Source organism: Schistocerca cancellata, chromosome 2 (genome assembly GCF_023864275.1).
Source record: "Schistocerca cancellata isolate TAMUIC-IGC-003103 chromosome 2, iqSchCanc2.1, whole genome shotgun sequence".
NCBI lineage: Eukaryota > Metazoa > Arthropoda > Insecta > Orthoptera > Acrididae > Schistocerca > Schistocerca cancellata.
The window spans coordinates 821052560-821079478 of record NC_064627.1 but is presented as its reverse complement, the minus strand read 5'-3'; the positions used below and the strand labels follow the sequence as shown (position 1 = coordinate 821079478).

Genomic DNA, 26919 nt, shown 5'->3' with positions numbered 1-26919 from the left:
GTAACTTCTTTTTTTCTCTCTCTCTCTCACATGTCAGCAATGATCTTTTTAATTGATTTTTAGCTCTTCTTTTATCTGTTCCAAAATGGTGATCTAGTCACCCGTACCTGTTTCTTTCATTTTGTTTTCAGTTCGTACTTTATATGACTTTTCAGTTGTTCATTAGTTTTTACTTCTCATTCAATAAGTTTATTATTTTGCCAGTTAATTTGTCCTTTTCCGAAGTCCATTTAGATAAGTCATAAACCATTTGATGTCTATGTGCACCAAACTGCTTCTTTAAAAGTCTTTGTTGCTCAGCCGAACTATTATTTACTAGAACTGATAATTTGTTGACAGTTTTTGCTACATCTGTCTGTGAGTGGGTAATTTCAGAAACTTGACCTGATATTGTGCGCCATGCATTGTCCACTATAGGTGAGTGGTTGCCTTTCCCAAATTTTACATATTGCCCTCCTTAATGAACTTTACCTACCTGCATTACTACGATAGTCTTTGAGTCAAAAGAGCTATTTTTCTGAACATTTTCACCATCTGTTCGATAAGTTGGTTATTTGAACCAATGATTCTTATGCTTCCACATCATGCTCAACATAACTTAATTCAGTTACATCGTCTTTTGCTGCTTACAAATCTTTACCATGCTCATCAATAATAAATCAAGTAAAAATCTTACTTCCCTCTGTGGTAGAGTTGCATTATTTATGTACTCACTCAGTTATTTTTTGTCACACACTCCCAACCCTCTCCCCCTCCCTCCCATCTTTTAACCTGTTATTACTTTCCACTCTATCTTTCTGTCGTCACTGAACTGAAGCTGATGACACGTTGCCTACCTATGTAATGCCTTTGACCTCCTGCTGTCTCTTAGACAGTTTCCTTCATTATTGCCAACCTTCATCCTCTCAACAGGTGGGTCCATCTTGACTAGTAGTCTGAATGCCCTGCCCCAACATTACTGTTCAGTCTTTTTTCAACCAGGTCCTCACTCACATCTGAGGAAAGAACTTTTAATATTGAAATCCAGGATTACTATTATCTACATTAAAGTGTGAACAGAACAAGGAATTATATCTCTTAACAGTAAGTGCTAGCCAATCGTTTGGTTTGCTTGTAATTTTAAAAATTTCTCAGTCAGATCCTCCATTTGGTACAATACATCATATTCATTTACAGCTTGTAATGGTATAATCTTGTATTGAGATTTAGATTCAATGAAATATTTCAGCTTAGATGTTGTCTCAAATAAATATGTTGAGTTCAGGGTGTATACGACCCGGGACAACCGGGAAATCCGGGAAAAACCCGGGAATTTTTTCATCCGGGAGAAAACCGGGAAAAACCCGGGAATTTTTCGGAATTCCGGGAATTTTTCATTGTTTTAGCTTTCAGTTAATTTTTTTTTAAATTTTGGCTGCAGAATTGATTCTCTAGCAAAGAATGTTATTGCATCCTGCTACTGGAGAATAATACTGCAGCAATAAAATACAAACGAGAGGGAAAAAAATAAAACTTTAGTGACAGGAAATGTGCAATTTACAACAAAAAACCGTGCACGCACAAGCGTTTGCAATTAGCAAAAATATGTCAAAGGCCGTAGGGCGCAGACTGTAATTCTTTGTAACAATAAACTGCTTGCTATGAGCATGACGTCACAACTGTTCACATTAGGTTCGTTTGACCAATTGCCAGCGGTCTGTTGCGCATGCGCATTTGACTCGCGTATAAGCAGTACTTTCTCCCGCTACTTGAAGTTTGGCTGTTAGCTGTGTCTGTAGCAGTAGCAAGCAGCCAGATGCAAACGAGAAAAATTTTTCTCACGCTCCCTAGCTGCCAGATTCACACTTGCACAGAGTTGTCTGAGTTGTAGTGGGGAGCGGGTCAACCTCCACGTGACGCGTGTTTACGTTAAGTGATTTCGCTGCTTCTCTTCGTGTACAGCTCCCAAGTCAAATGAAAACAAAACGGATTTCTGTGGCCGGGGAGCTATCAAGTGAATTAAAATACATTCACATAATTATGGAGGGCAAAAATATATTATTAATTTCAGTTTTCTGATTTTATTTTATTTCCAAGTTAGTAGTAGTCAAGCATTAATCGCCTTGCAGAACAGTGAAGTTATTTTTGCAAGTTTGGTTCAAATGGCTCTGAGCACTATGGGACTCAACTGCTGTGGTCATAAGTCCCCTAGAACTTAGAACTTCTTAAACCTAACTAACCTAAGGACAGCACACAACACCCAGCCATCACGAGGCAGAGAAAATCCCTGACCCCGCCGGGAATCGAACCCGGGGACCCGGGCTTTGCAAGTTTTCTAAAGAAATTTGGCTTTATTAATCTTTCCGCTCAGGCAATCATTTTATTTGAAACGAAGTGTTTCATTCTACAGTATTGGCTAGTTCCAACTTTTCGCTGAATTTCAAGTGCACGTTATCATCTTCTGCCATATATGGCATTATTCCATAATAAAGAACCAAAAATGAGATCGTAGAGTACTGGTACTCCAAGAAAATTTACATCCCAAAAACCACACTGAAAAGCTTAATATCAGATGGGACATACTTCATTGTGAATCTGGAAAAAGCCAATTCGCACTTCAAGCCGAATTATGCATTTTAGTATGGTTTACGAAATTCCGATGCTCTTTGGAGTACCCTCTGATGCCCTGTTTCTTTTATGGTGTAATGTAAGCTCTTTCAGTGCTTTATAAACATGAACATACGGGTTTCCTACACCACTGCAGTTGCACACGCACAATAATGCCTGTTTTCTGGCGCTCTCTGGAAACTGGTAAATCGAACCTATTTCTAACAGTCTTCGGATAGTATTGCGAACGGTGGTTAGAAAAGCGTTACTTTCAAAGTAAATTTCTTTTTACGCAAGATGAATTATGTTACGTGTGAGAAAGTGGGATGGATATCTAAACCACAGAGCGTTCGATACTGAACAGTTTGAGGACCAGCCACTAACAAGAATTTCGAGCCGAGACATGTATGTCATAATATTAAATTTACTGGCACATATGTGTGATGTATGTTAAAGTATAACACACACAAAAAAGATCAATATTACATGTGAAAGCTAAGCTTCTGTTGTAGCGTGTTAATCTTAGAGACTAATATTATATGTGAAAGCTTAGCTTTTCTCGTAGATATACGGCACTGTGTACATTAATGTAAACCGTTAAGTTTTCCTCTTGCGTGTTCGCGCTATTTAACCAGTGATCTTGCTATTGGCTGACTATAACACGTGTCCTATGCTCTGAATAGCTGCTGTCATCGGCTGACGAGATCTCGTGGCTTGAGAAATGACTCGCTTACAAAAGGACATCGCAACCTCGGTTTCAACGCTCCGCAAACTAACGCGCTGTGTTTGGTGCAATTCGAATTTATACTTTCGTAATACGAAAATATGCAACGTATATGTTGCTGCAAATCAAAGGTCTTTCCAACACTTCTCTCCTTTTTTTACTTTCTTTTTTTTTTTTTTTTTTTTTTTTTTTTTTTTTTTTTTTTTTTTTTTAAGTCTCTCCAAAACTTGTCTGCCCGTCTTTTTTTTTTTTTTTTTTTTTTTTCTTCGGGAAGTTCTACGCGATTGTATAAAACGTTAACCATTCAAAGAATTGATAAGTTTTACACTTCCGAGGGAAAATCTACTGTCACTTAGCACAGAAAAAGTGTATTTTCGCCCGGGAAAAAGCGTATTTTTTAAACGGAATATCCGGGAGAAATCCGGGAATAATCCGGGAATTTTTTTTCCTTGTCCCCGTATACACCCTGTGAGTTAAACACAAATACAGAGACCAGATCTGGGTGGAAACAGACAGATAAGACAAAACTGCTATGCCCTTATAAACAGGTACATTGCAAGATACATTCAGGCACAGATACAAAAGCACGGGTTGCCAGTGAAGGGATAAAAGTCCATTTTATTATCCTAAGTTCAAGAAAAATCCAACTCAGTGACACTGTAGAATCACAGTCTACAGCAAATAACAGCATGTATACGAACAAGGATGTGTTCTTGTGTACTTGTATGCTGGACACAATAGGGGTTGTATCACATTACGTGTTGCTGGAAAATCCTTTTTTTCATTTGTTTCTGTGGAAGCTCTGAAACTTGAAGGTAGGCAGCATATCGGGAAGCATGGTCCAAAGAGCAGCAAGCTGTCTCCTAGGATGAAGTTACTATGTTATGTGGCAAATGGTGTTTACTATTCATAGACAAGCTGCATATTGTCTTTCCTCTGTACATGGAGACAACTAATGTTTGTGACATGTTTACTTCTTGTTACCATCAGCTCTTATGTGGCACAAAATAGAATCATATTTATCTGTAATATGGACAATTTGATAATTTTTATGATTGAAGTGTTTTTCTTGTTTAGAATTTTGTCCGGTGCTATACCAAGCCTGATAGACACTGTTGTGGTACTCTCAGAAGATTCTGATGCGCTAGTGTCTAAATGTGCAACAACTGCTGTATCTAATTTCTCTGAAAGACTGTCATCAGATGGGGGATCATTGATCACTGTTGTAGAAAATAGGTTGCACTCACTCGTAGAGGCCCTCCCAGAGCTGCTTCACTGCCGACAAGGTAAGTTCTCCTCACAGTGGAGTTCTTTGTTGTTGCTTTATTTGAATTTTTTATATCAGTGTGATATTCCTAATAATCTAAATTGAATCATTTATGAGCCAAAAATATTAACTGTATGCATAAGTGATGTATAAGGCTTGTAACAAGAAATATGTAAATTAGACAGTGTGTTTTTGTATGTTCAGTTAGGTCATAGTTCCATTTTCAAACTTTAGTATTTTGATGAGTAGTTGGCAAAGTATTTTTCTGCAAATGGATTTGTCAGCCTGTATATAACCCCAAGATTATCCTGCCTGTCAGTCTCAGAATGATCAGGTCTGAAATGGGGGTTTTGAAATAATCCTGTAACAAATTGTGCATTGTCCTGACAAACGAAGTTTAGTTTTTCTGAGTGTCATCCAGAAATTAAATGTTCAGTGCACTAAATTTGTAAACAGTGTACATTTAGACCCACTACCAGCATTTTTTGTAATACTTCACAGCAGCTATCAGTATTGATATAGTGTGCTTGATGCAAAACAATTGATATGAAAATATTGTTCCCATGATTCCTCCGTAGAATTTTTTTAAATTTTTGTTTGTGTGTGTGTATGTGTGTGTGTGTGGGGGGGGGGGGGCAGGTTTGGTTTATTGCCGCATAAAAAATTACAATTAAAAAGAGAGAGAGAGAGAGAGAGATAAGTTGGAGTGCTAAGGAAAACTACACAAGATTCAAATTCTTATGAAAAAATGTGTACACACCAGCAATCTTCTTTTTTGGAGTGGCAGGAAATGATAACATGATGTACAGTCAGTGTGAATGGTAGTTTTGTTGCAGTTTAATGTGTGTTTTGGTAAGTTTGGGATTTTAAAGTCATTTATTATGTCAGGTCCAGACATACTATGATGATTCTTGTCCTAAGTTACATGAATAAACAGCTTATATCCAGGTGGTTATTTGTTCAGTGATATGATTCTTAGCTCACAAACAATGATGTGGAATTGTTACTTGCTGGAGCATTTTATTCCATTTTTCCTCCTAATTACATGCTATATAATAATTATGTACAAGGTGGGGCAAAAAAAGTGGTCCAGATGAGTGGATGCGATTAGTCATGAAAGTATGCATATAAGCACACCCAACAAGATGGAGCAACTGCTGATACAGCTGGCTGAACCTTGGAGCATGTTTACACAATCTTCACACCTGACACAGTTACCTGCAGAGGTCAGTCTGGTTGCAGCCCTAGCTGGCTGCTCCGTCAGTGTGTGATTACTTTGTATGGGAAGCCTACAAGTCTAAGGTGTATCAGAACAACCCTTGTAGCCTTCAAGAACTACAGCTTTCAGATCAGAGTGAAGCAATTCCAGGAGATGAGCTTCAATCCACCTTCAATAACTTGCTAACCAGGGCCCAAAAGTGCCAAGAGATGAATGGTGGTCACTATCAACACCTGCTATGGTCAGGTTAGTACTGTATTTCCTTTCCTGTGCTGTGTTACTTTGTACCCTGGAACTCTGTTTTCTGGGCCACCTTTGTTTGCCCTATCCTGTATGTGTGTGGTGTCTGATGGTCAGTGATCCCTTCAGTGCAGATGCACACCAGCCTTGAACTCCTACAGGAATTGGTGAGACGCTACAAGTAATGAGACTAATGAGTAGTTTCTGGTGTAAGTCGAGAATTTGGATCTGACAGGAAGGGTTGCTAGGGTAGGCCATGTTGTTGTGGTGACAACTGTGTCTGGATGCCATAGTGGTCAGCGCATCTGCCTTGTAAGCAGGAGACCCGGGTTTGAATCCTGGTCCAGCACAAATTTTCAACTTGTCCCATTGATATAAATCAATGCCCACTGGCAACTAATATCCATAATCCCTTTGTGTCTTGTTTAATAACTGTTTAAAAGTTGTAACTACTTGCTATGTTTTTTGTAGATGAAGAACAACAACTGTCTGCCTTGCATCAGTTGAAAGGTTATCTGCGATTGCTGGCTCCTGCTCATTTGTTGCGCTTGTCACAGTCACCTGTACATTGTCGCAAATTAGTTGATGTGTTGCTGGATGCTGCTGAGTTGGACACTTCAGGGATCTCGTTACTGGAGGACTGTGGTCTTAGAGGTAATAACAAGTCTCATGTTAGTGACCACACACTTGCATTTTCAGTTCTTAGCAGATATCTGTTTTTAACATATATCATCCTATATTCCTTACATTAATAAAGTCTTCAGGCTCCCAATTTCCAAAAATATTTTGAGCCTGGGGTTGTTCTTGATTAAATTGTTCTATATTCTAAAAGGGCAGTTGAAAAATACGAGAGACTTTTCATTGTTCGCACTATATTTTAACTAATTGTAATAATTTGCAAAATGAAAAAGTTATAGGATTTACTATAGTTGAATTATCAATGCAAAATAGAATTATTGTTTGCATATACAGGTCACCAGATGGATACAAAAAACTTTTTTTTGTCACCATCTGGGGGAACTTTCAGAAGAAATAAACTCTCAAACAAAATGTAAGCATATGTAGGGACTTCATTACTGTTTTCCTGAAAGCCAGGAAATTTAAAGACAGTATTATAGGTTTGTTACAGTTGTTACACAGGTTCCAGTGATCACTATGTTCAGATTTTTACAATGAATAATAGGTTCAAAATTTCATGAAATAATGAATACTGTAAGGAATTTCAGTACTTTTCTCTGGAGTTGAGCAAACGGTAATTAAGTATACTGCTGTAATGATGCCAGTGTGAAATATAAGTTTATGGTCAGATTTAAGCAATTTTTTAATAACAGCTGTCCTTAGATAACAACTACATTTAACTCTGTCAAAAAACAAACAAATGTATCACATAAGGGATAAACATATCACATCAAAATAAGACGAGTGTGTATAAGTTCTCAAAGCAAAATACTAGTACTGCTTTCGTTACCTACTTCTAAAGATACAAATGAGTATGAACACAAGTTATTTCAAATTATGTAGCTGAAGGTCATTAAATCACAGTGCTGTAGTACTAATCAAGAATAACGATAAACTACAGACATGAAGCTAGTGCTTTCAACTGTTATTTCTCAAAAATAGTACAGCAGATGATGTCATGGTAAGCATCCCTACAGCATGAGAGTACAGTTACATAAAAAAATCATTCAAAGACATTGTTCATGTTTGCAGCAATACCTAAAAAGCTATGAAAAATTATAAATGGTATATGTAATAAATCCCCCCCATGAACCATGGACCTTGCCGTTGGTGGGGAGGCTTGCGTGCCTCAGCGATACAGATGGCCGTACCGTAGGTGCAACCACAACGGAGGGGTATCTGTTGAGAGGCCAGACAAACATGTGGTTCCTGAAGAGGGGCAGCAGCCTTTTCAGTAGTTGCAGGGGCAACAGTCTGGATGATTGACTGATCTGGCCTTGTAACATTAACCAAAATGGCCTTGCTGTGCTGGTACTGCGAACGGCTGAAAGCAAGGGGAAACTACAGCCGTAATTTTTCCCGAGGACATGCAGCTCTACTGTATGATTAAATGATGATGGCGTCCTCTTGGGTAAAATATTCCGGAGGTAAAATAGTCCCCCATTCGGATCTCCGGGCGGGGACTACTCAAGAGGACGTCGTTATCAGGAGAAAGAAAACTGGCGTTCTGCGGATCGGAGCGTGGAATGTCAGATCCCTTAATCGGGCAGGTAGGTTAGAAAATTTAAAAAGGGAGATGGATAGGTTGAAGTTAGATATAGTGGGAATTAGTGAAGTTCGGTGGGAGGAGGAACAAGACTTTTGGTCAGGTGATTACAGGGTTATAAATACAAAATCAAATAGGGGTAATGCAGGAGTAGGTTTAATAATGAATAAAAAAATAGGAGTGCGGGTTAGCTACTACAAACAGCATAGTGAACGCATTATTGTGGCCAAGATAGACACAAAGCCCATGCCTACTACAGTAGTACAAGTTTATATGCCAACTAGCTCTGCAGATGATGAAGAAATAGATGAAATGTATGACGAGATAAAAGAAATTATTCGGGTAGTGAAGGGAGACGAAAATTTAATAGTGATGGGTGACTGGAATTCGTCAGTAGGAAAAGGGAGAGAAGGAAACATAGTAGGTGAATATGGATTGGGGGGAAGGAATGAAAGAGGAAGCCGCCTTGTAGAATTTTGCACAGAGCATAACTTAATCATAGCTAACACTTGGTTCAAGAATCATGAAAGGAGGCTGTATACATGGAAGAAGCCTGGAGATACTGACAGGTTTCAGATAGATTATATAATGGTAAGACAGAGATTTAGGAGCCAGGTTTTAAATTGTAAGACATTTCCTGGGGCAGATGTAGATTCTGACCACAATCTATTGGTTATGAACTGCAGATTGAAACTGAAGAAACTGCAAAAAGGTGGGAATTTAAGGAGATGGGACCTGGACAAACTGAAAGAACCAGAGGTTGTAGAGAGTTTCAGGGAGAGAATTAGGGAACAATTGACAGGAATGGGGGAAAGAAATACAGTAGAAGAAGAATGGGTAGCTCTGAGGGATGAAGTGGTGAAGGCAGCAGACGATCAAGTAGATAAAAAGACGAGGGCTAATAGAAATCCTTGGGTAACAGAAGAAATATTGAATTTAATTGATGAAAGGAGAAAATATAAAAATGCAGTAAATGAAGCAGGCAAAAAGGAATACAAATGTCTCAAAAATGAAATCAACAGGAAGTGCAAAATGGCTAAGCAGGGATGGCTAGAGGACAAATGTAAGGATGTAGAGGCTTGTCTCACTAGGGGTAAGATAGATACTGCCTACAGGAAAATTAAAGAGACCTTTGGAGAGAAGAGAACCACTTGTATGAATATCAAGAGCTCAGATGGCAACCCAGTTCTAAGCAAAGAAGGGAAAGCAGAAAGGTGGAAGGAGTATATAGAGGGTTTATACAAGGGCGATGTACTTGAGGACAATATTATGGAAATGGAAGAGGATGTAGATGAAGATGAAATGGGAGATAAGATAATGCGTGAAGAGTTTGACAGAGCACTGAAAGACCTGAGTCGAAACAAGGCCCCGGGAGTAGACAACATTCCATTAGAACTACTGATGGCCTCAGGAGAGCCAGTCATGACAAAACTCTACCATCTGGTGAGCACGATGTATGAGACAGGCGAAATACCCTCAGACTTTAAGAAGAATATAATAATTCCAATCCCAAAGAAAGCAGGTGTTGACAGATGTGAAAGTTACCGAACTATCAGTTTAATAAGTCACAGCTGCAAAATACTAACGCGAATTCTTTACAGACGAATGGAAAAACTGGTAGAAGCCGACCTCGGGGAAGATCAGTTTGGATTCCATAGAAATGTTGGAACACGTGAGGCAATACTGACCTTACGACTTATCTTGGAAGAAAGATTAAGAAAAGGCAAACCTACGTTTCTAGCATTTGTAGACTTAGAGAAAGCTTGTGACAATGTTGACTGGAATACTCTCTTTCAAATTCTGAAGGTGGCAGGGGTAAAATACAGGGAGCGAAAGGCTATTTACAATTTGTACAGAAACCAGATGGCAGTTATAAGAGTCGAGGGGCATGAAAGGGAAGCAGTGGTTGGGAAAGGAGTGAGACAGGGTTGTAGCCTCTCCCCAATGTTATTCAATCTGTATATTGAGCAAGCAGTAAAGGGAAAAAAAGAAAAATTCGGAGTAGGTATTAAAATTCATGGAGAAGAAGTAAACTCTTTGAGGTACGCCGATGACATTGTAATTCTGTCAGAGACAGCAAAGGACTTGGAAGAGCAGTTGAACGGAATGGACAGTGTCTTGAAAGGAGGATATAAGATGAACATCAACAAAAGCAAAACGAGGATAATGGAATGTAGTCAAATTAAGTCGGGTGATGCTGAGGGAATTAGATTAGGAAATGATACACTTAAAGTAGTAAAGGAGTTTTGCTATTTAGGGAGTAAAATAACCGATGATGGTCGAAGTAGAGAGGATATAAAATGTAGACTGGCAATGGCAAGGAAAGCGTTTCTCAAGAAGAGAAATTTGTTAACATCGAATATAGATTTAGGTGTCAGGAAGTCGTTTCTGAAAGTATTTGTATGGAGTGTAGCCATGTATGGAAGTGAGACATGGACGATAACTAGTTTGGACAAGAAGAGAATAGAAGCTTTCGAAATGTGGTGCTACAGAAGAATGCTGAAGATAAGGTGGGTATATCACGTAACTAATGAGGAGGTATTGAATAGGACTGGGGAGAAGAGGAATTTGTGGCACAACTTGACTAGAAGAAGGGATCGGTTGGTAGGACATGTTCTGAGGCATCGAGGGATCACAAATTTAGCATTGGAGGGCAGCGTGGAGGGTAAAAATCGTAGAGGGAGACCAAGAGATCAATACACTAAGCAGATTCAGAAGGATGTAGGTTGCAGTAGGTACTGGGAGATGAAGAAGCTTGCACAGGATAGAGTAGCATGGAGAGCTGCATCAAACCAGTCTCAGGACTGAAGACCACAACAACAACATGTAATAAATATTCCTGGATGCTCATGAGATACCTGATGCTATCATCAAAGCTACTGCAGCATTTATTGTACAACCACAAGTGGACATTGTAAACTAATTGTTCGAGAGTGGTGTTTTTTCAAATAGACTTCAAATGGCAAAAATAACACCTCTGCATAAGAAGGGTACCAAATGTGAAATTGCTAACTACATGCCAGTATCAGTTTTGTCAGGCTGCAGCAGAATTATGGAAAAAATGCTCTTTAGAAGATTTAATAGCTTTATTAAGAAAATGAATGCTGATAAATGACTCTCAGTAGGAATTCAGAGCTGGAAAATCAAATAAATCAGAAATTTTGGACTTTTTAAATGAGATACTGACGGCAGTAGCTGATAAACATACACTGAAGTGCCAAAGAAACTGGTATAGGGATGCGTATTCAAATACAGACATATGTAAACAGTCAGAATATGGCTCTACGGTCGGCAATGCCTATATAGGACAAGTGTCTGGCACAGTTGTTAGATTTGCATTCCAGAGGATGACGGTTCAATCCCGCGTCCAGCCATCCTGATTTAGGTTTTCCGTGATTTCCCTAAATCGCTCCAGGCAAATGCCGGAATGGTTCCTTTGAAAGGGCTTGGCCGGCTTCCTTCCCTAATCCGATGAGACCGATGACCTCGCTGTTTGGTCTCTTCCCCCCAAACAACCCAACCCTACAGTTGTTAGATTGGTTACTGCTGCTACAATGGCAGGTTATCAAGATTTAAGTGAGTTTGAATGTGGTGTTATAGTTGGCGCATGAGCGATGGGACACAGCATCTCCAAGGTAGCGATGAAGTGGGGATTTTCCTGCATGACCATTTCACAAGTGTACTGTGAATATCAGAACTCTGGTCAAATCTCTTGACATCACTGCTACTGGAAAAAGATCCTGCAAGAACGGGAGCCAAATATGACAGAAGTGCAATCTTTCTGCAAATTGTTGCAGATTTCAATGCTTTGCCATCTACAAGTGTCAGCATGTGAAGCATTCAATGAAACATCATCGATATGGGCCGTATCTGACTGCCCATAACTGAAGGCCCACTCATATACCCTTGATGACTGCATGACCTGCCACACACCGTCAGGTGGCTTGCGGAGTATGGATGTAGATGTTGATGACACAAAGCTTTATGCCTTGCTGGGCCTGTCATCACCGTCATTGGAGTGTTGATGACTGGAAACGTTTCCTGGTTGGATGAGACTCATTTGAAATTGTATTGAGCAGATGGATGTGGATGTGTATGAGTATGGAGACAATCTCATAAATCCGTGAACCCTGCATGTCAGCAGGGGCTGTTGAAGCTGGTGGAGGCTCTGTAATGGTGTGTGGCATGTGCAGTTGGAGTGATATGGAACCCCTGATACATCTAGATATGACTCCGATAGGTGACATGTACGTAAGCAACATGTCTGATCACTTGCATCCATTCATGTCCATTGTGCATTCTGACGGACTTGGGCAATTCCAGCAGGACAGTGCAACAGCCTGCACGTCCAGAGTTGCTACAGAGTGGCTCCAGGAACACTCTTCTGAGTTTAAACACTTCCACTGGCCACCAAACTCCCCAGACATGAACATTATTGAACGTATCTGGGATGCCTTGCAATGTGCTGTTCAGAAGAGATCCCCACCCCCTTGTACTCTTACTGATTATGAACAGCCCTGCAGGATTCATGGTGTCAGTTCCATCCACCACTACTTCAGACATTAGTCGAGTCCATGCCATGTTGTGTTGAAGCACTTCTGTGTGCTCACTTGAGCCTTACACCATATGAGGCAGGTGTACCTGTTTCTTTGGTTCTTCAGTGTATTTATCTAATATATTTCTTGATCTTAGTAAAACCTTTGATGTTATTGGCTATGACATTGTCTTTCATTCTAACTCCCTTACGAAGGCAGTGAAACATCGAGAATTTCTGGTTTTTACAGCATTGAGCAAAAAAAGTCAAGTACAAAGTCCCACAGGGGTCAGTTCTGAGATGTGTCCTATTTCTGCTGTGTATAAATGACTTGGCTTAAAAAGTAACTGATGAAACCACAGTACTCTTTCCATGTGCCTTCATCCAGAATGAATTTTCAGTTTGCAGTGGAGTGTGTTGAGTTGGAAGGTAGGAGATAAGATACTAGTGGGAGTAAAGCTGTGAGGGCGGTTCATGGGTTGTACTTGCATAGTTCAGTCAGTAGAGTACTTGCCCGCAGAAGGCAAAAGTCCCAGGATCAAGTCCCAGTCTGCTCACAGTTTTAATCTGCCGGGGAAGTTTCATGAATTCTTACTTGAAATGCATACTGACGTTAAATACATTCAAAGTAAAGTAGAAACAGTTTTCGCTTGACCATTACTACAATTGTGAGCAGTAAAGACGTATGTTGGTAATGCCCCTCACTAAATGTTTATTAAATATATATGACAAGGAACTATGATAAACAGTGTGACAGTATGTAACAGAGTACTCTGGTTTGCCTAAACTCTGCAAAGTGCAAGTTTACATATGCCAATCACAGGAAGACATCACAAACACAGACAGCATGTGAGGAACATGACTACATCTAATAAATTTGTGTTAGCTATGCTGTGGAACAGATTTGGGGAAAAGCAATTTTGATTAAAGAAACTTCACAAACAAATTATAATCCTTTGAAATTTGTTTTTCCTTTATCATTAGTCTGATGTGAAAATATAGCAAACAACCATTTAATGACAGCATGCAGTACATCATTCTGCTCCTGTCTTACATTCTGTATATATTATTTGTCTACCACACTTACCCCAATGATGCTGTTGTTTAATCTAAAATGTGTATGATAGAAAGAACCTTGTACGTTGATCCATTAATGATTACCTGCAGATGATGACGCTCCCATTACAAGGGTCCCATGGCGAAGTATGCGTCATCTGTTTGCACCTTCTGTTGTTGCTGCTCTGGAAAAGGTTTGCAAGCTCCTTGGAAGTTGTGGACATTTGGATACAGTAGCTGACACATTGCTGCAACTGGTCTTTGAGAAAACAGAAGCTGCTTTGATCTTAAATATGGTAATTGCAGGTATGTTTTCTATAGTTAACAACTTTTTCTTTCCATTGTGTTGTTGTCTTTTTTAAGTTTTTATCTGATTTGACTTTGTGTTTCTGAAGTTAGTTCAAACTATTTTTAAAACTGAGAAATTGTGTTAATTTTGGGTGTCTGATCACTAGAGGCTACTTCTGTAGATTATATTTATAACAAATTGACTACTGCTAATCTGATCACACTGATGGTCATAACAATTACATTTGGATCACTATAAAAGAAAAAAACTACTTTTAAAAAGCAACTGCTCCTCCTCTTACACCATTCAGGTGTTGTTTTTGTCTAATATCTCTCAAACATTGTGTTTATGTAACTGTACACAGTCCACTATCAGCTATCTGTCACTGAAGAAAATCAAGATCTATTTAATAAAAATTTAAGTTATTCAGAATTTCCATCCCTGTTTCAGAATATTGTGATAAACTGTAGAAGCTTTTTTCAGTTATCATGTTATTTTCAATTTCCTATTTGATGTATATTGGTAGTCTGTTACAGAATTTCACACCAAAGCACAAAACTCCATTCCGAATCCCCAGGTAGTGATGCATTGTGTATAAGGAAAGTAATGTTACTTTTGATACTATGGTTGTGTATTTCACAATTCATCCTAAATTTGCTCTCCTTATTAACCATGGGTGTCATTAGGGAGTGCCTCTACCAAAGAATAGAAAAACATAGTCTCTTTGTATCTACTGTAAATTTGTAAACAACAAATTTGGAAGAAATATTTTAAGTACTGTGGATAAATCTGCTTGGAAAGGACTCAGCAGCTTCTTTAACATTGTCATTGCTTGAAAACAATGTTAAAGTACATAGCATTAATTTCTTGGAGTGACCTGCTAGAATTTGACTTAGTTACTTAACATCAAAATTGATTATGTTCAATGTGGTTGTACATATTTTGTGTGCAAAATAGGTAATTTAATCTGGTGCCCAATCTTGAAGAGATTCTGAACTTTCGCTGATTGGTTTTGAGATCATACATCCTGTCTTAGTGGGCTGATGCTTTGTACAACAACAGTAATACTCATTTTGAAACATGATCGTCTGATGAAATGTGCTCAGCTATTCAGCCAGGTAGCATTGTCCAAATGGTGCCGTATTTCAACAAGCTGACTTGTCTTCATCTCCAGGTGATACTGAGGGCTGATTATCTTCTGCTGTATGCCATCTTCCTGCAGAAGATAGTCATCAGGAATGCCAGAAAATCATAACAAATCAACTTGCCTAAATATCAAATGACTTGGATCGCCTGTCTGAATAGCTGAGAATATTTCAAAACCATCATGTGGCAAGAAAGTCTAAAATCAGAAAAAATACTCAACAATGAAAATTCCCATCCTAAGACATATGGCTAAGACATATTCCAGTATTAGCTGTTGTTATCTGTTAAACAAGTACGTGCAATATGGAGAAATTTGAATTGGTGTCTCCAGTATCCAGTTGTAAGTTCCAGGTCATTACTACCTCAGAAACATGTTTCCTGTGTGCACATACCTTACTTTTAAATTTTAATCCTTTGGCTGCTTTGGATGAGTTAACTCATCCTCCTCCACTGCTTGCCCAGTGCTAAGGACTTGTTTAAACACAACCCTTGAATTTTCCTTAAGTGCTATTGATGTGTTTACATGTCCCATTCTGCTGACCTCTTTCTGCTTTGGGCAACCTACTTCCATATTTTGCTGAATTAAAAAATTTTATTTATTCATACAGCATTGTGCTATTTTGCATGCTATCATTTGCAAAAAATCTTGCTTTGATATCTTCGATCATTTGTAAAAAGGATATAAAAATCAATAACTTATGAATGAAATGAGAGATTGTTCTGCCCTCAATTTTAAACTAAATTTTGATATCTTATCTAAATTTCGTACACAAAATTGTATCAACTAAAAATCAACAATATGCAAAATTTATGCTATGTGCTTTTACTTCTGCAAACTCTTTAAAATTTCATGCAGTGGATTACTTTATTTGATGCAGTGTATTAACTATTACAAATCATGAGAATAAATGTAGTCTTTCATTGAACAAAGATACCAGACTGTAAAATGCGCAAAAATCAAATTTTTTCACCAAATAGGTTTCTTAAAATTGGATGCTAAGTTTTTCATAGCAACCAGAATGTTGTCTCTCATCACAGGTAGCAGCATTTGGCGAGCAGTACAGCGACGAAAAAGCTGTGCTCAGCATGGAATGCTGTATCGCGCGAAGCGCCATCTGTGAATTTTCTCTTATCTCATCTATTGTTCCATATCTTCATGCTTTCAATGAGGTTAACAACTTTGGAAAAAAAAAAAAGAGTCTGCAGTGGCCAGGTCTGGAGAGTTTAGAGGATGAGGGACACAGTGATTTCATTTTTTGTGCAGTTGTCATGCACCAACAAGAATGAATGTGTGGGTGTGTTTTCGTGATGCAAGAGCCATGAATTGTCTCACCGCATTTCAGACTGTATCCTTCGCACATTTTCTCACAGGCATTGCGACACGTCCTGATAGCATCATCGATTAACAGTTTGTCGCTGTGGCATGAATTTGTGATGAACTAATCCTTCAATGTCAAAGAAAACTATCAGCATGGCTTTAACATTTGACCTGACCTGACGAGCCATTCTTGGTCGTGGAGAACCTTTCCTGGCCAGTTGTGAAGACTGAACATTGGTCTCAACATTATAACCATAAACTGATGTCTCATCACCAGTTATGATTCTCTTAAGGAACGTCTTGTCTCATTTGTGTGATCTGAAAGCTCTTCACAGATTGCAAGGAGAAGGTCTTCCTGGTATTGACTTATGAGCCGTGGGACAAACTTGGCGGGAACATGATGTATTCCAAGATGCTGTGTCAGGATTTCATGACACGAACCAACTGAAATGTTACATTCTTCTGCAATCTCTCGGACAGTCAGTCTTTAGTTGGCACACACAATTTTGTTGACGTTCCTGGCGTGAACATCGTCGGTAGACGTCGAAGGGTGTCCTGAATGAAGGTCATCTTTAACTTCCGTCCGGCCATTTTTAAACCATGTGAACCATTCATAACACCAAATATGGCTTAAGCGCTCATTGTAGGCTTCCTGCATCATTTAGTGTATCCATGTGAGGGTTTTCTGGACTTTCGCACAAAATTTAATGCAGATGCATTGCTCCTCTAACTCTGGCATCGTGAAATTCGCAAACTGTACGACACAACGTTCTACTCAATACATCAATGAATAATAACTAAAAGATGTACAACAGTAGAATTTCTGTCAGTTACACATTAAACACAGGAGTTTGCAGGGATGCCAACTGCACTTCGTTCCAACAGACCATTGGTGCGAAATTATGAATGGTCAGGAATTTTTTGAACAGACCTTGTCTATAAAATGTCGACTTGCAATAGCAAGAAAAGCTTTCCTGGAAAATTGAAATATGTTAATGCCGAAAACAAATTTAAGTGTTATGAAGTGTTTTTTGAAATATTTGTCTGGAGTGTAGCATTGTACAGAAGACAAATGATAGTTAACAGTACAGGAAATATGAGAATAGAAGCTTTTGAAATTTTGTGCTACAGAAGATTGTCAATAGGTAGATCAAGTAACTAGTGAAGAGGTGCCAAACTGAATTGCGAAAAAAAGTAATCAATGGCACACATTGACTAAAAGAAGTGGTAGATTGATAAGACACATCTGGAGACACCGATGAATAGTTGCATTAGGTAATGGGTAGGGACAGGAAAATTTTGCAAAAGCAATAACATGAAATTAGCAATTTTTAGTGAAATAGCGTGAAATCGGCGACTTTTACGATGTATTGGTTATAAAAACGAGGATGGCAATTTACTGATATTAGTAACTGATAGTTATTGAATGTTAAAGTGCTTTTTGGCATCTGATCTCCTTAAGGCTGGGGATTTGTGTTTCATTTCCTGCTTAATGGCAGGAATTTGGCAAAAATTTGACGAAAAGGGCTTCTAAATTTGACAAAAAGGATCACTGTATTTGGCAAAAACTCCATCGAAACTGGCAAAAAACTACCAACACTGAATTTGGTTAAAGAAACGGACAGACTGGATTTGTTTGAAAGACAACATTGAATTGGTCAAAAAACACCAAATTTGGTTAAAAGACAACACCGAATTTTGCCAAACTCTGTGTTTCATTTGCCAAAGGAACACAAAATTATGCAAAAACAACACACATTTTGGCAAGAAACAATGCCAAATTTGGCAGAAAACAGCATTAAACTTGACAGAAACAACACCAATTTTGGCAAGAAAAACAACACTGATTCTGGCTAGGAAACAACACCAATACTGGCAAGGAAACAATCCTGAATTTGGCCTGAAACAACACTGAATTTCGTCACAAAGTAAAATGATTATTTTCGTGGCCCTAGTAATGGAGAGAATTGCGGTGGATAAATATTGTTGGAGTCCAAAACTGCTCCAAATGGCTGTAGGGTGCTGTAGTTACGCTAAGAATATATTACTGTGGAGAGCTATCTACAGCCTTCATACTGAAGACAACAAAAACAAAATTCAACTTTTAAGTGAGGTACAGAAGTAATAATTCATATAAGCTAAGTTTTTTCCTGCTTGATGTACACTAGGCAAAGGACAGCATTATGCCTCAATGGGTCCCATTTAAGTGAAGCAAATCCTGAGAATAACATGTTACCTAATTGTGTTAAGCTGTAATTTATTTCCACTTAGCTTTAAAACCTCATAGAAGATATATAACACTTCAGTTTTAAGTGGAACCTTGTGCAAAGCTGTGAATGAGTAACAACAATTTTATTTTCTCTTACGGCCCAATTCTCATAGCTTATCAGTATGCATTATTCCACAGGGGTGTCCAAGGAACACCAATCAGTTTGGCCAGTAGTGAGGAGCATCCTTGATATTTATCTGGAACCAGCTGTGTGGTACCGCCCCCTGTCTGTAACAAAGTCTGTTCCCTTGGGAGCAGCCCAAACCAACTTGATGCATGCTTGCATACTTGTTGAGGGTGTGGGTATCATGTATGAGAAGGTGCCTGAAGACAGTGTGCCTCAGTACCTATTGAGAACACTGTTTCTTACACTGGAACGAGTTGGCTCCCCACACAAGGTAAGTGGTGTGAGTAGGTGGTCCCTTGTCATAAAATATGTGTAAATTGAAATCTAGGCATAGAAGTAGCGAACCCAGTTGTAAGGTATTACTAAGATTTTCCATAGAACCAGGTAATTCATGTACTCAGTCATAGCACTTGTTACCATTTTTTAGGGACTATAAGAAACTATGGACCATAAGTCACAACTTAAGTTTTAAGTAGCTTTTTTAAAAAATAACATTTTTACCAATATTATGAAAAGGAAAGTTGCTACTCACCATATAGTGGAGATGCTGAGTCGCAGATAGGCACAATAAAATGACTGTCTCAAACATAGCTTTTGGCCAGTAAGGCCTTCATCAAAATTAGACGACAGACACACACATACACACTCACACAAATGCAACTCACACACGACTGCAGTCTCAGGCAACTGAAGCCACACTGGTCTGAAAGGTGACAAGAGAAATACAGGATAGAAGAGAAAGAAAGATGAACATTGAGTATAGTGATACATTAGAAAATAGTAACAAAGGAAAGCAGCATTGGGTTAGGATCAGTTGCCTGAGACTACAATCATGTATATGTGAGTTGTGTTTGTGTGAGTGTGTATGTGTGTGTCTGTCATCTAATTTTGATGAAGGCCTTACTGGCTGAAAGCTATATTTGAGACAGTCTTTTTATTGTGCCTATCTGTGACTCAGCGTCTCTACTATTTGGTGAGTAGCAACTTCCCTTTTCATAATATTGTTACATTCCATCCAGGATTTCCTACTGTTTAACATTTTTACCATTTTTGTTATTAGATTGCAAACCCAGATTTAAAAAAATCTTAGTTTATAAAACTAAACCGACCTTCAAAATCCCTGAAAATTATAATTTTTTTCTACCTCATCATCGTCGTCATCATCATCATCATCATCATCATCATCATCCATTTGATATATAAGATGCCCTTCACTGCCATCGAGAGTGTTACTTACGCCACATTTTTTGTAAGAGTTAACAAAATGTCTTCTTTCACTCTAGACCAAGACTGTTTTATCCACTAACACACTTGTTCGATTGTAAGTCCTTTTAAAGCTCCCTTTGGTGTGAATTCACTTTTGGTTTCATCCATTATCCATTGGTTCCATTCCTCTTTCATACACACTTTAAATGGTTATTTATTGAGACATCAAGAGGTTGCAATTGTGAAGTAAGTGCTCCTGCCATAACAGCAAGTTCTTTATTTCCCTATCTCAATTTCTCCTTCACAGAATTTTTCAAATGACTACTAAACTAATCTAGCACAAGAAGAGAACTTTTCTTCAGTAAAGCACCTTCCATTCTCTCCCACACTCTGTTAATCCATAATTTAATACCAGACTCAACCATCCAACCCTTGTCATGTACATGAACACCACCACTTGATGGTATTCCAGAATGTTTCGCCATTGTGTTGAAAATGATCGTTGGAGTAAGTTTAGTACCATCAGCACAACATGGAAGGATAATATAGTAGTGCATTTTTTCATGTCAACTTGTTTTTACAGTTAACAGCATAGGAAAAGACATATTGCTTCTTACTGTAAAGAAGGCACATTACGTTGCAAACAGGCACAATTAAAAGACGCTTACATAGAGCTTTCGGCCACAGCCATCTTCAGTAAAGAGGAACACACACAAGAAAGCACACCTCACGTACGCATGACTGTCAACTCCAGCATCTTGGGCCAGAATGCAGTTATCATGTGGGTAGAATGCAGCTATCATGTGGATACAAGCAGCAATCTGGAGGAGATGGGGAAGGGAGGGATAGTTGTGTATGGATGGGGAGAGAGACAAACACTGTCTGGTGGAATGTGCAGGGACTAGAATGCCAACAGGTGCAGTGTAAGGAGGTTGTGAGAAAGGGAGGTGGGGAAAAAAGGAGCAAAATAGGAGAGGAGCTGGAAAAGATGGGCAGATGCATTGGTGGAGGGCTGGAAATAATCAGGGGGGAGATGAGAATGGGGAGAAGATGATAGGGAAGAGGGGATGGAAATTGTTGGGAGGAGGGTGTGGGAACAGTATGTTACGATAGGTTTGGGCTGGGATAATTATGGGAGCGGAGAATGTGTCATAAGAATGACACCCATCTGCACAGTTCAGAAAAGCTGGTGGTGGATGGAAGTATCCAGATGGCTCGGATAGTGAAGCAGCCATTGAAATCAAATGTGCTATGTTCAGCCGAAGGTTGTGCCACAGGGTGGTCTACTTTACTCATGGCCACTCTTTGGAGGTGGCCATTCATCCTGGTGGACGCTGATTGGTAGCCATAAAAATATAAAAAGCTGTGCAGTGATTGCAGCAGAGCTGGTAAATGACATGGCTGCTTTCACATGTGGCCTGGCCCCAGATGGGGATAAAATTAGTAAGGTGCATGCGGAATTACGTAGTGAGTTCAAAGTCTGAAGGATGTAGGGAAAGGTGGCTGTGCTGTGGATTTGTTTATATACCTTCCCTTGAAATGAGAATTAGTTGTGTGTTAGGATAAAGTTAGTAAGGTGCATGAGGAATTAGGTAGTGGGTTTGAAGTCTGAAGGATGTAGGGAAAGATGGTGTTAAATAGCGGTAGGACAATGGGCATGAGGAATGTTGGTGTTTAGGGAGGTGGCGTCAACAGTGACGAATAGGGATCCAGGAGGTAAAGGGGTGGGGATGGTGGAGGGATGGTGAAGGAATGGTTGGTGTCTTTGATGTGAGAGGCTAGATTACGGGCAATTGGTTAGCAGTCTTGATCAGTGAGGGCCAAAATTCTTTCAGTGAGAGCACAGTGTATTTGAGTCATTTTTGTTTTAATTCTGGTGCCGTTTTGAGGGTGTCTTTGAATCCATTTCAATATATCAGCTTCTAGTTTTGGCCATTTTACATTCAGTCCTCTATTTGCACATTTAGTCTTCCTCTTTTTTTTTCAGTTCTTTACTAGCCCACCAATCACAAATGGTTTTTTTCTGTTGGTGGAGAGCCAAAATATTGCTCAGCTACTCTGTTTCCATGTTCTCTGCATATAATTGTTACTTTCAATTTATAGCCTGCTTCATACAAATACCTTTTACACCAATAATACAAATCACTTTGACTTCAAGTTCACTGGCATCGCAGATGCAGTTACACATCAGAGCCTAGAAAGTGTTTGGGTTTGTGATGGGAGGTGGAAGGAGGAAGACAGTGTTAGCAAGCTTGTGAATCAGCTTCTAGTTTTGGCCATTTTACATTCAATGCTCTATTTGCACATTTAGTCTTCCTCTTTTTTTCAGTTTTTTACTAGCCCACCAATCACAAATGGTTTTTTTCTGTTGGTGGAGAGCCAAAATATTGCTCAGCTACTCTGTTTCCATGTTCTCTGCATATAATTGTTACTTTCAATTTATAGCCTGCTTCATACAAATACCTTTTACACCAATAATACAAATCACTTTGACTTCAAGTTCACTGGCATCATAGATGCAGTTACACATCAGAGCCTAGAAAGTGTTCGGGTTTGTGATGGGAGGTGGAAGGAGGAAGACAGTGTTAGCAAGCTTGTGAATCCCTACAACTTATGTTCGTCACATCAGTGCCCTGCTGCTGCGAGTTAAATCCAATGTTGCCAGATTGAGAGAGGTTTCCCACGGTATCGAATATATGGCCATTTTTAAGACTAGTGGGAATTTGAACTCAAACACTGGACATTTTTGTATTAATTTCGAGTATAAGATGCACCTGAATTTTGAAGGCTATTTTTTTAAAGGCTATTTACCTTGTTCGGAGTGCTTGTTTTACACAGAGGGGTAGAGTTTTAATACTGAGTTTTGTAACCAATATCTTGACTGCAGTGTATGTGTCATAACAAATTCTTAAGTATTTCCTAATACATCTTAGTTTTATTGTCTCGTGCTGTCAATTACATATCTTTCTCATTTATGGAAAAAAAATGCAATTGCTGCTGAAAGAGAACTCTCAGCAGTTGTAAAGTTGTAATAATCCATAAAGATTTGAGAAATCAAGTTTCTTGTTGTGATTTTGTTTTACTTTTTTTGTTGATAATTGTTGGTGGCATTTCTCAGAGTGTTTGCATATTTACAGTTTACCTGTGTCTTGGGGTTGCCACCATCTTCAGTTTCTTCACATCATTTCTTCACATATTGAAAGCAACTGACTACTAAAGCCCGTGTCACCTAGGATGGCACTTCCGCGCATAGAGACGGAGCAGAAAGAAAGCGTGGGGGGGGGGGGGGGGGGTGAGAACTGCGAATGCGCGGCAGCAGAGAGTGGGCAAACAAAGTCCATGTTGCCAAATTGCATTGCTGCAGATAACAGTCAGGCTCGTTTGCGTATGGTACATTGTATTGTACGTTCAAATATATGAGTGGAATAATAAATATTAAAACCAATTTTGATCAATCGTCATGAGAGATATATTAATTCATGCCATTACTTCACATCCATTGCTCCACAGATTTATTCTGCGTGATGTCGGGAGGCAAGAACAGCTGACACAACTTTGTGGAGACATGAAGTACATTTTTTCTCAAAACGACATTTAAACCGCTTGCAATAATTACCACTTATTGCGATTTGAAGTGCATTATAAGTAAAATTTAATACACAACAAAATTAACTTCAAGAACAAACCGAAATCATTATATTTGCTTGACTACTGCTTCTGCTCAATAGAATTTTTAAAGATGTGTAAGGTGTGTGTGTGTGTGTGTGTGTGTGTGTGTGTGTGTGTGTGTGTGTGTGTGTGTTTGACAACAGTTAAATGTAATCACTACGTGTAAAAAAGAATTAGTGGTAGAAAAGACTATTGTAAAAATGGTCAGTAAGTTGTTGTATTTTTCGTTGTTAATGGCATTATGAGTGTAAACTAACATGTTAGATATTAAAGTGAGAGACTGCATTTATAATCCATTGAACAAGTAAACAATTAACCGTAATCTGCGAATAACTCACCACCGATGTCTCGACAATTAACAGTTACTGTCATTTTAGGGCCCTATTCAGTTCATGCCCTGATAATGACAAAGGTTTACAACATGGTAGGAGAAGCTTAACTTCTCCTTGGGCAATATGTTGAACATTATACTCTGCATAATTACAAGGATACAAAGTCCCAATCAAAAATTCTAGGAAGTTCTCATTATTATGTATGCAACTGATATGTTGACAAAAACAATTTTTAAACCACGAGTCTTTAAAACTAAGAAATATTATTACTTTGTTCCAAAGTCTACATCATAATATCATCATCTCTCCTATTTGAATGTTTCTGAACAATCTGATTCTAAATTTATGATGATAGGTTCAAGGCTTACATCCATCATCACTTCCCTGCCAAATTCTTCTTTCTGAAGCTTCCAGCATACCAGAGAGCCTGTGCCCACGCTACAGGTGGGATGGTGTCTGTTGCCTCATTGTCTATTGCCTCATGCACAAGCGATTCACTGTATGTTATCTTGAATGTCTTTTTTTTTCTCTCACATAGTCTTAAAACCCTTTGCCCAAATTAATTCAATGGGGCTACAATGACAGTGACATGTGGGTAAACACAAAACTGTGTGATCCCATTCACGTGCAAGAAAGTCAAGTTTATACATTCTGTCATGTGACATGTACAGTATAAATTAACGAGCTGCAGGAGATCGGCACGAATCTGTTTTATATGGTGCTTAACATTTTTATTTTTTAAGCCAGGGAAAAATATCCGATTTTCTGGTGTTTGCACTTGATTTTTTTTTATCTATAAGAATTGAATTATAACTGGCAAAGACCGACTTCGAAGCAAGGTATGAAAAGAATTGTGAATCACGTCACAAAACTGACAGTGTTCATTCCCGAATGGTAATCACTGCTATTTTTCTTGCACGTAAATACAAGTTTATTCTCAGAAACAAAACCAGAAGAAGAGTCAGCATGCAGAATAATTATCCGAGAACCTATCCCTAAGAGAACTTTAAAACCACCAGTACCCATCACTCATTTTCCAGTAGATCTTGGAATGATTCTAATTGACCTATGTTTCATCAAGATAATACACTGTTTAACTACCTCCTCCTCTTGTATCGCGAATCTTTATATGGAATATAGTTCATCCTGCACTTAGTTCACTTCTTTGAACTAATAAACTCTTCTTAATGTATCTGGAACCAACGTTTTTTAAAATTCTTTACCTTGGCAAAGTGCTTACCATAACTGTAACATGTTTTTGTTATGTCGGGCATTCATCATTAACATGGAGCACTTTAAAACATCGTTGTTAAAACTATCCATTTGTGTTACAGGTTCCTTGTGATTTTGATGCTTTCCAGGCAACCCGAAATCAAGTGTTTCTACAGTTCCTACAGCTCTGAAACTTTTTTCGATTACAATTATCTTTACAGTTCTCTTGCTGACACCACATTGTTCTGGAGTCCATTCTTATGTTTTCCAATATCAGCAGTAGGATACCTGCTTTTAAATTCACATTTGAAAATTTATAAATGTGGTAAATAATCTGCCTTGCCTGTTTGTGAAGCAGTCCACATTTATTGCCTTCACCTGACTTTTTTTTTAATCGCACTTAAACATTTATAAGATTCACATTCACAGCAATACTGCTACAAGGGGGGGTGGGGGGTGGGGGGGAAATAAAAAAAAATGGATGGTTGAATAAATAATTCGGTTGTCACGAAGTGTGGCAACAGTGCAGCATGTAGGAGCGAGATTCTCGCTCTCTAGCTGTAACTATCTGCTAGCCGCTCAGAAAGAGGATGAATATTATTGGCCGCCAGTGGCTAGTGGAGGGGGATGCGCAAAATGCCTGAAAATTGGACCGCCTTCTTACATATCACAAACTTTAACATAATATAGAGGAGACGTTGCATTGCAGACAGGTACCACAAAAATACCGATAAACATGTGAGCTTTTGGCTGGAAGGCCTCTTCTGAAGTAGACAGTACACACATATTCGTGCAAGAACAACTCGCACACACATTACCACTGTCTCTGGCCACTGAGGCCGGACTGCAGGCAACTGTAGATGATGGGGGTATGGAGGAGGCTGGGACAGAGGGGGAGGAGTGGCAGTGCAGTGGTGGAGCATGCAGGGATCTGGCAGGGGCGCATTAGGGCAGCTAGGTGCAGTTGGGAGGGTAGACAGTGGGATGGGGTGGCAGGTTGGGTGGGCATTGGAAGGGAGGCGGAAAAGGAGAGGAGGGAGAAGGAGAAAGATAGATAGATAGATAGATAGAGAGAGAGAGAGAGAGAGAGAGAGAGAGAGAGAGAGAGAAGGACTAGTGGGTGCGCAGGTGAAGTGGGAGAGCAAGGAAGGGGATTGGTGGTGGTTGAAGGACAGGGCTAACAAAGGTTCAGGCCAGGGGGGGGGGGGGTTACGGGAAAGATGGTATTGACAGAAAGGATCCAGCTTTTCTCAGCTATCCTCCCCCCACCCAGCTATCCTCCCCCCGCCCAGCTATCCTCTCCCCGCCCAGCTATCCCCTCCCCCCCCCCCCCCCCCACCATGTCGCTGCGTGCTGTCACATGCACGACACATTACCATCCCCTCCCCTCTACCCAGTTATTCCTCCCCCTAGCCAGCTACCACCCCACCTAGCTATCCCCCCACCTAGCTATCCCCCCACCTAGCTATCCCAGCCAACCTGCCCCGGCCTTGTCCTTACG

General features: G+C 39.3%; 1 protein-coding gene across 2 annotated transcripts in view; it reads left to right on the top strand.

The window, feature by feature from the left end:
* Window positions 1-26919, top strand: part of LOC126162706 (TELO2-interacting protein 1 homolog) — a 151801-nt gene that overhangs the window by 74443 nt on the left and 50439 nt on the right. For both annotated transcript variants that reach the window (XM_049919363.1, XM_049919364.1), the window contains exons 7-10: window positions 4388-4596; window positions 6508-6690; window positions 13962-14156; window positions 19011-19270. In XM_049919363.1, the coding sequence (XP_049775320.1) occupies window positions 4388-4596; window positions 6508-6690; window positions 13962-14156; window positions 19011-19270 (847 nt within the window). The remainder of the gene's footprint in view (window positions 1-4387; window positions 4597-6507; window positions 6691-13961; window positions 14157-19010; window positions 19271-26919) is intronic.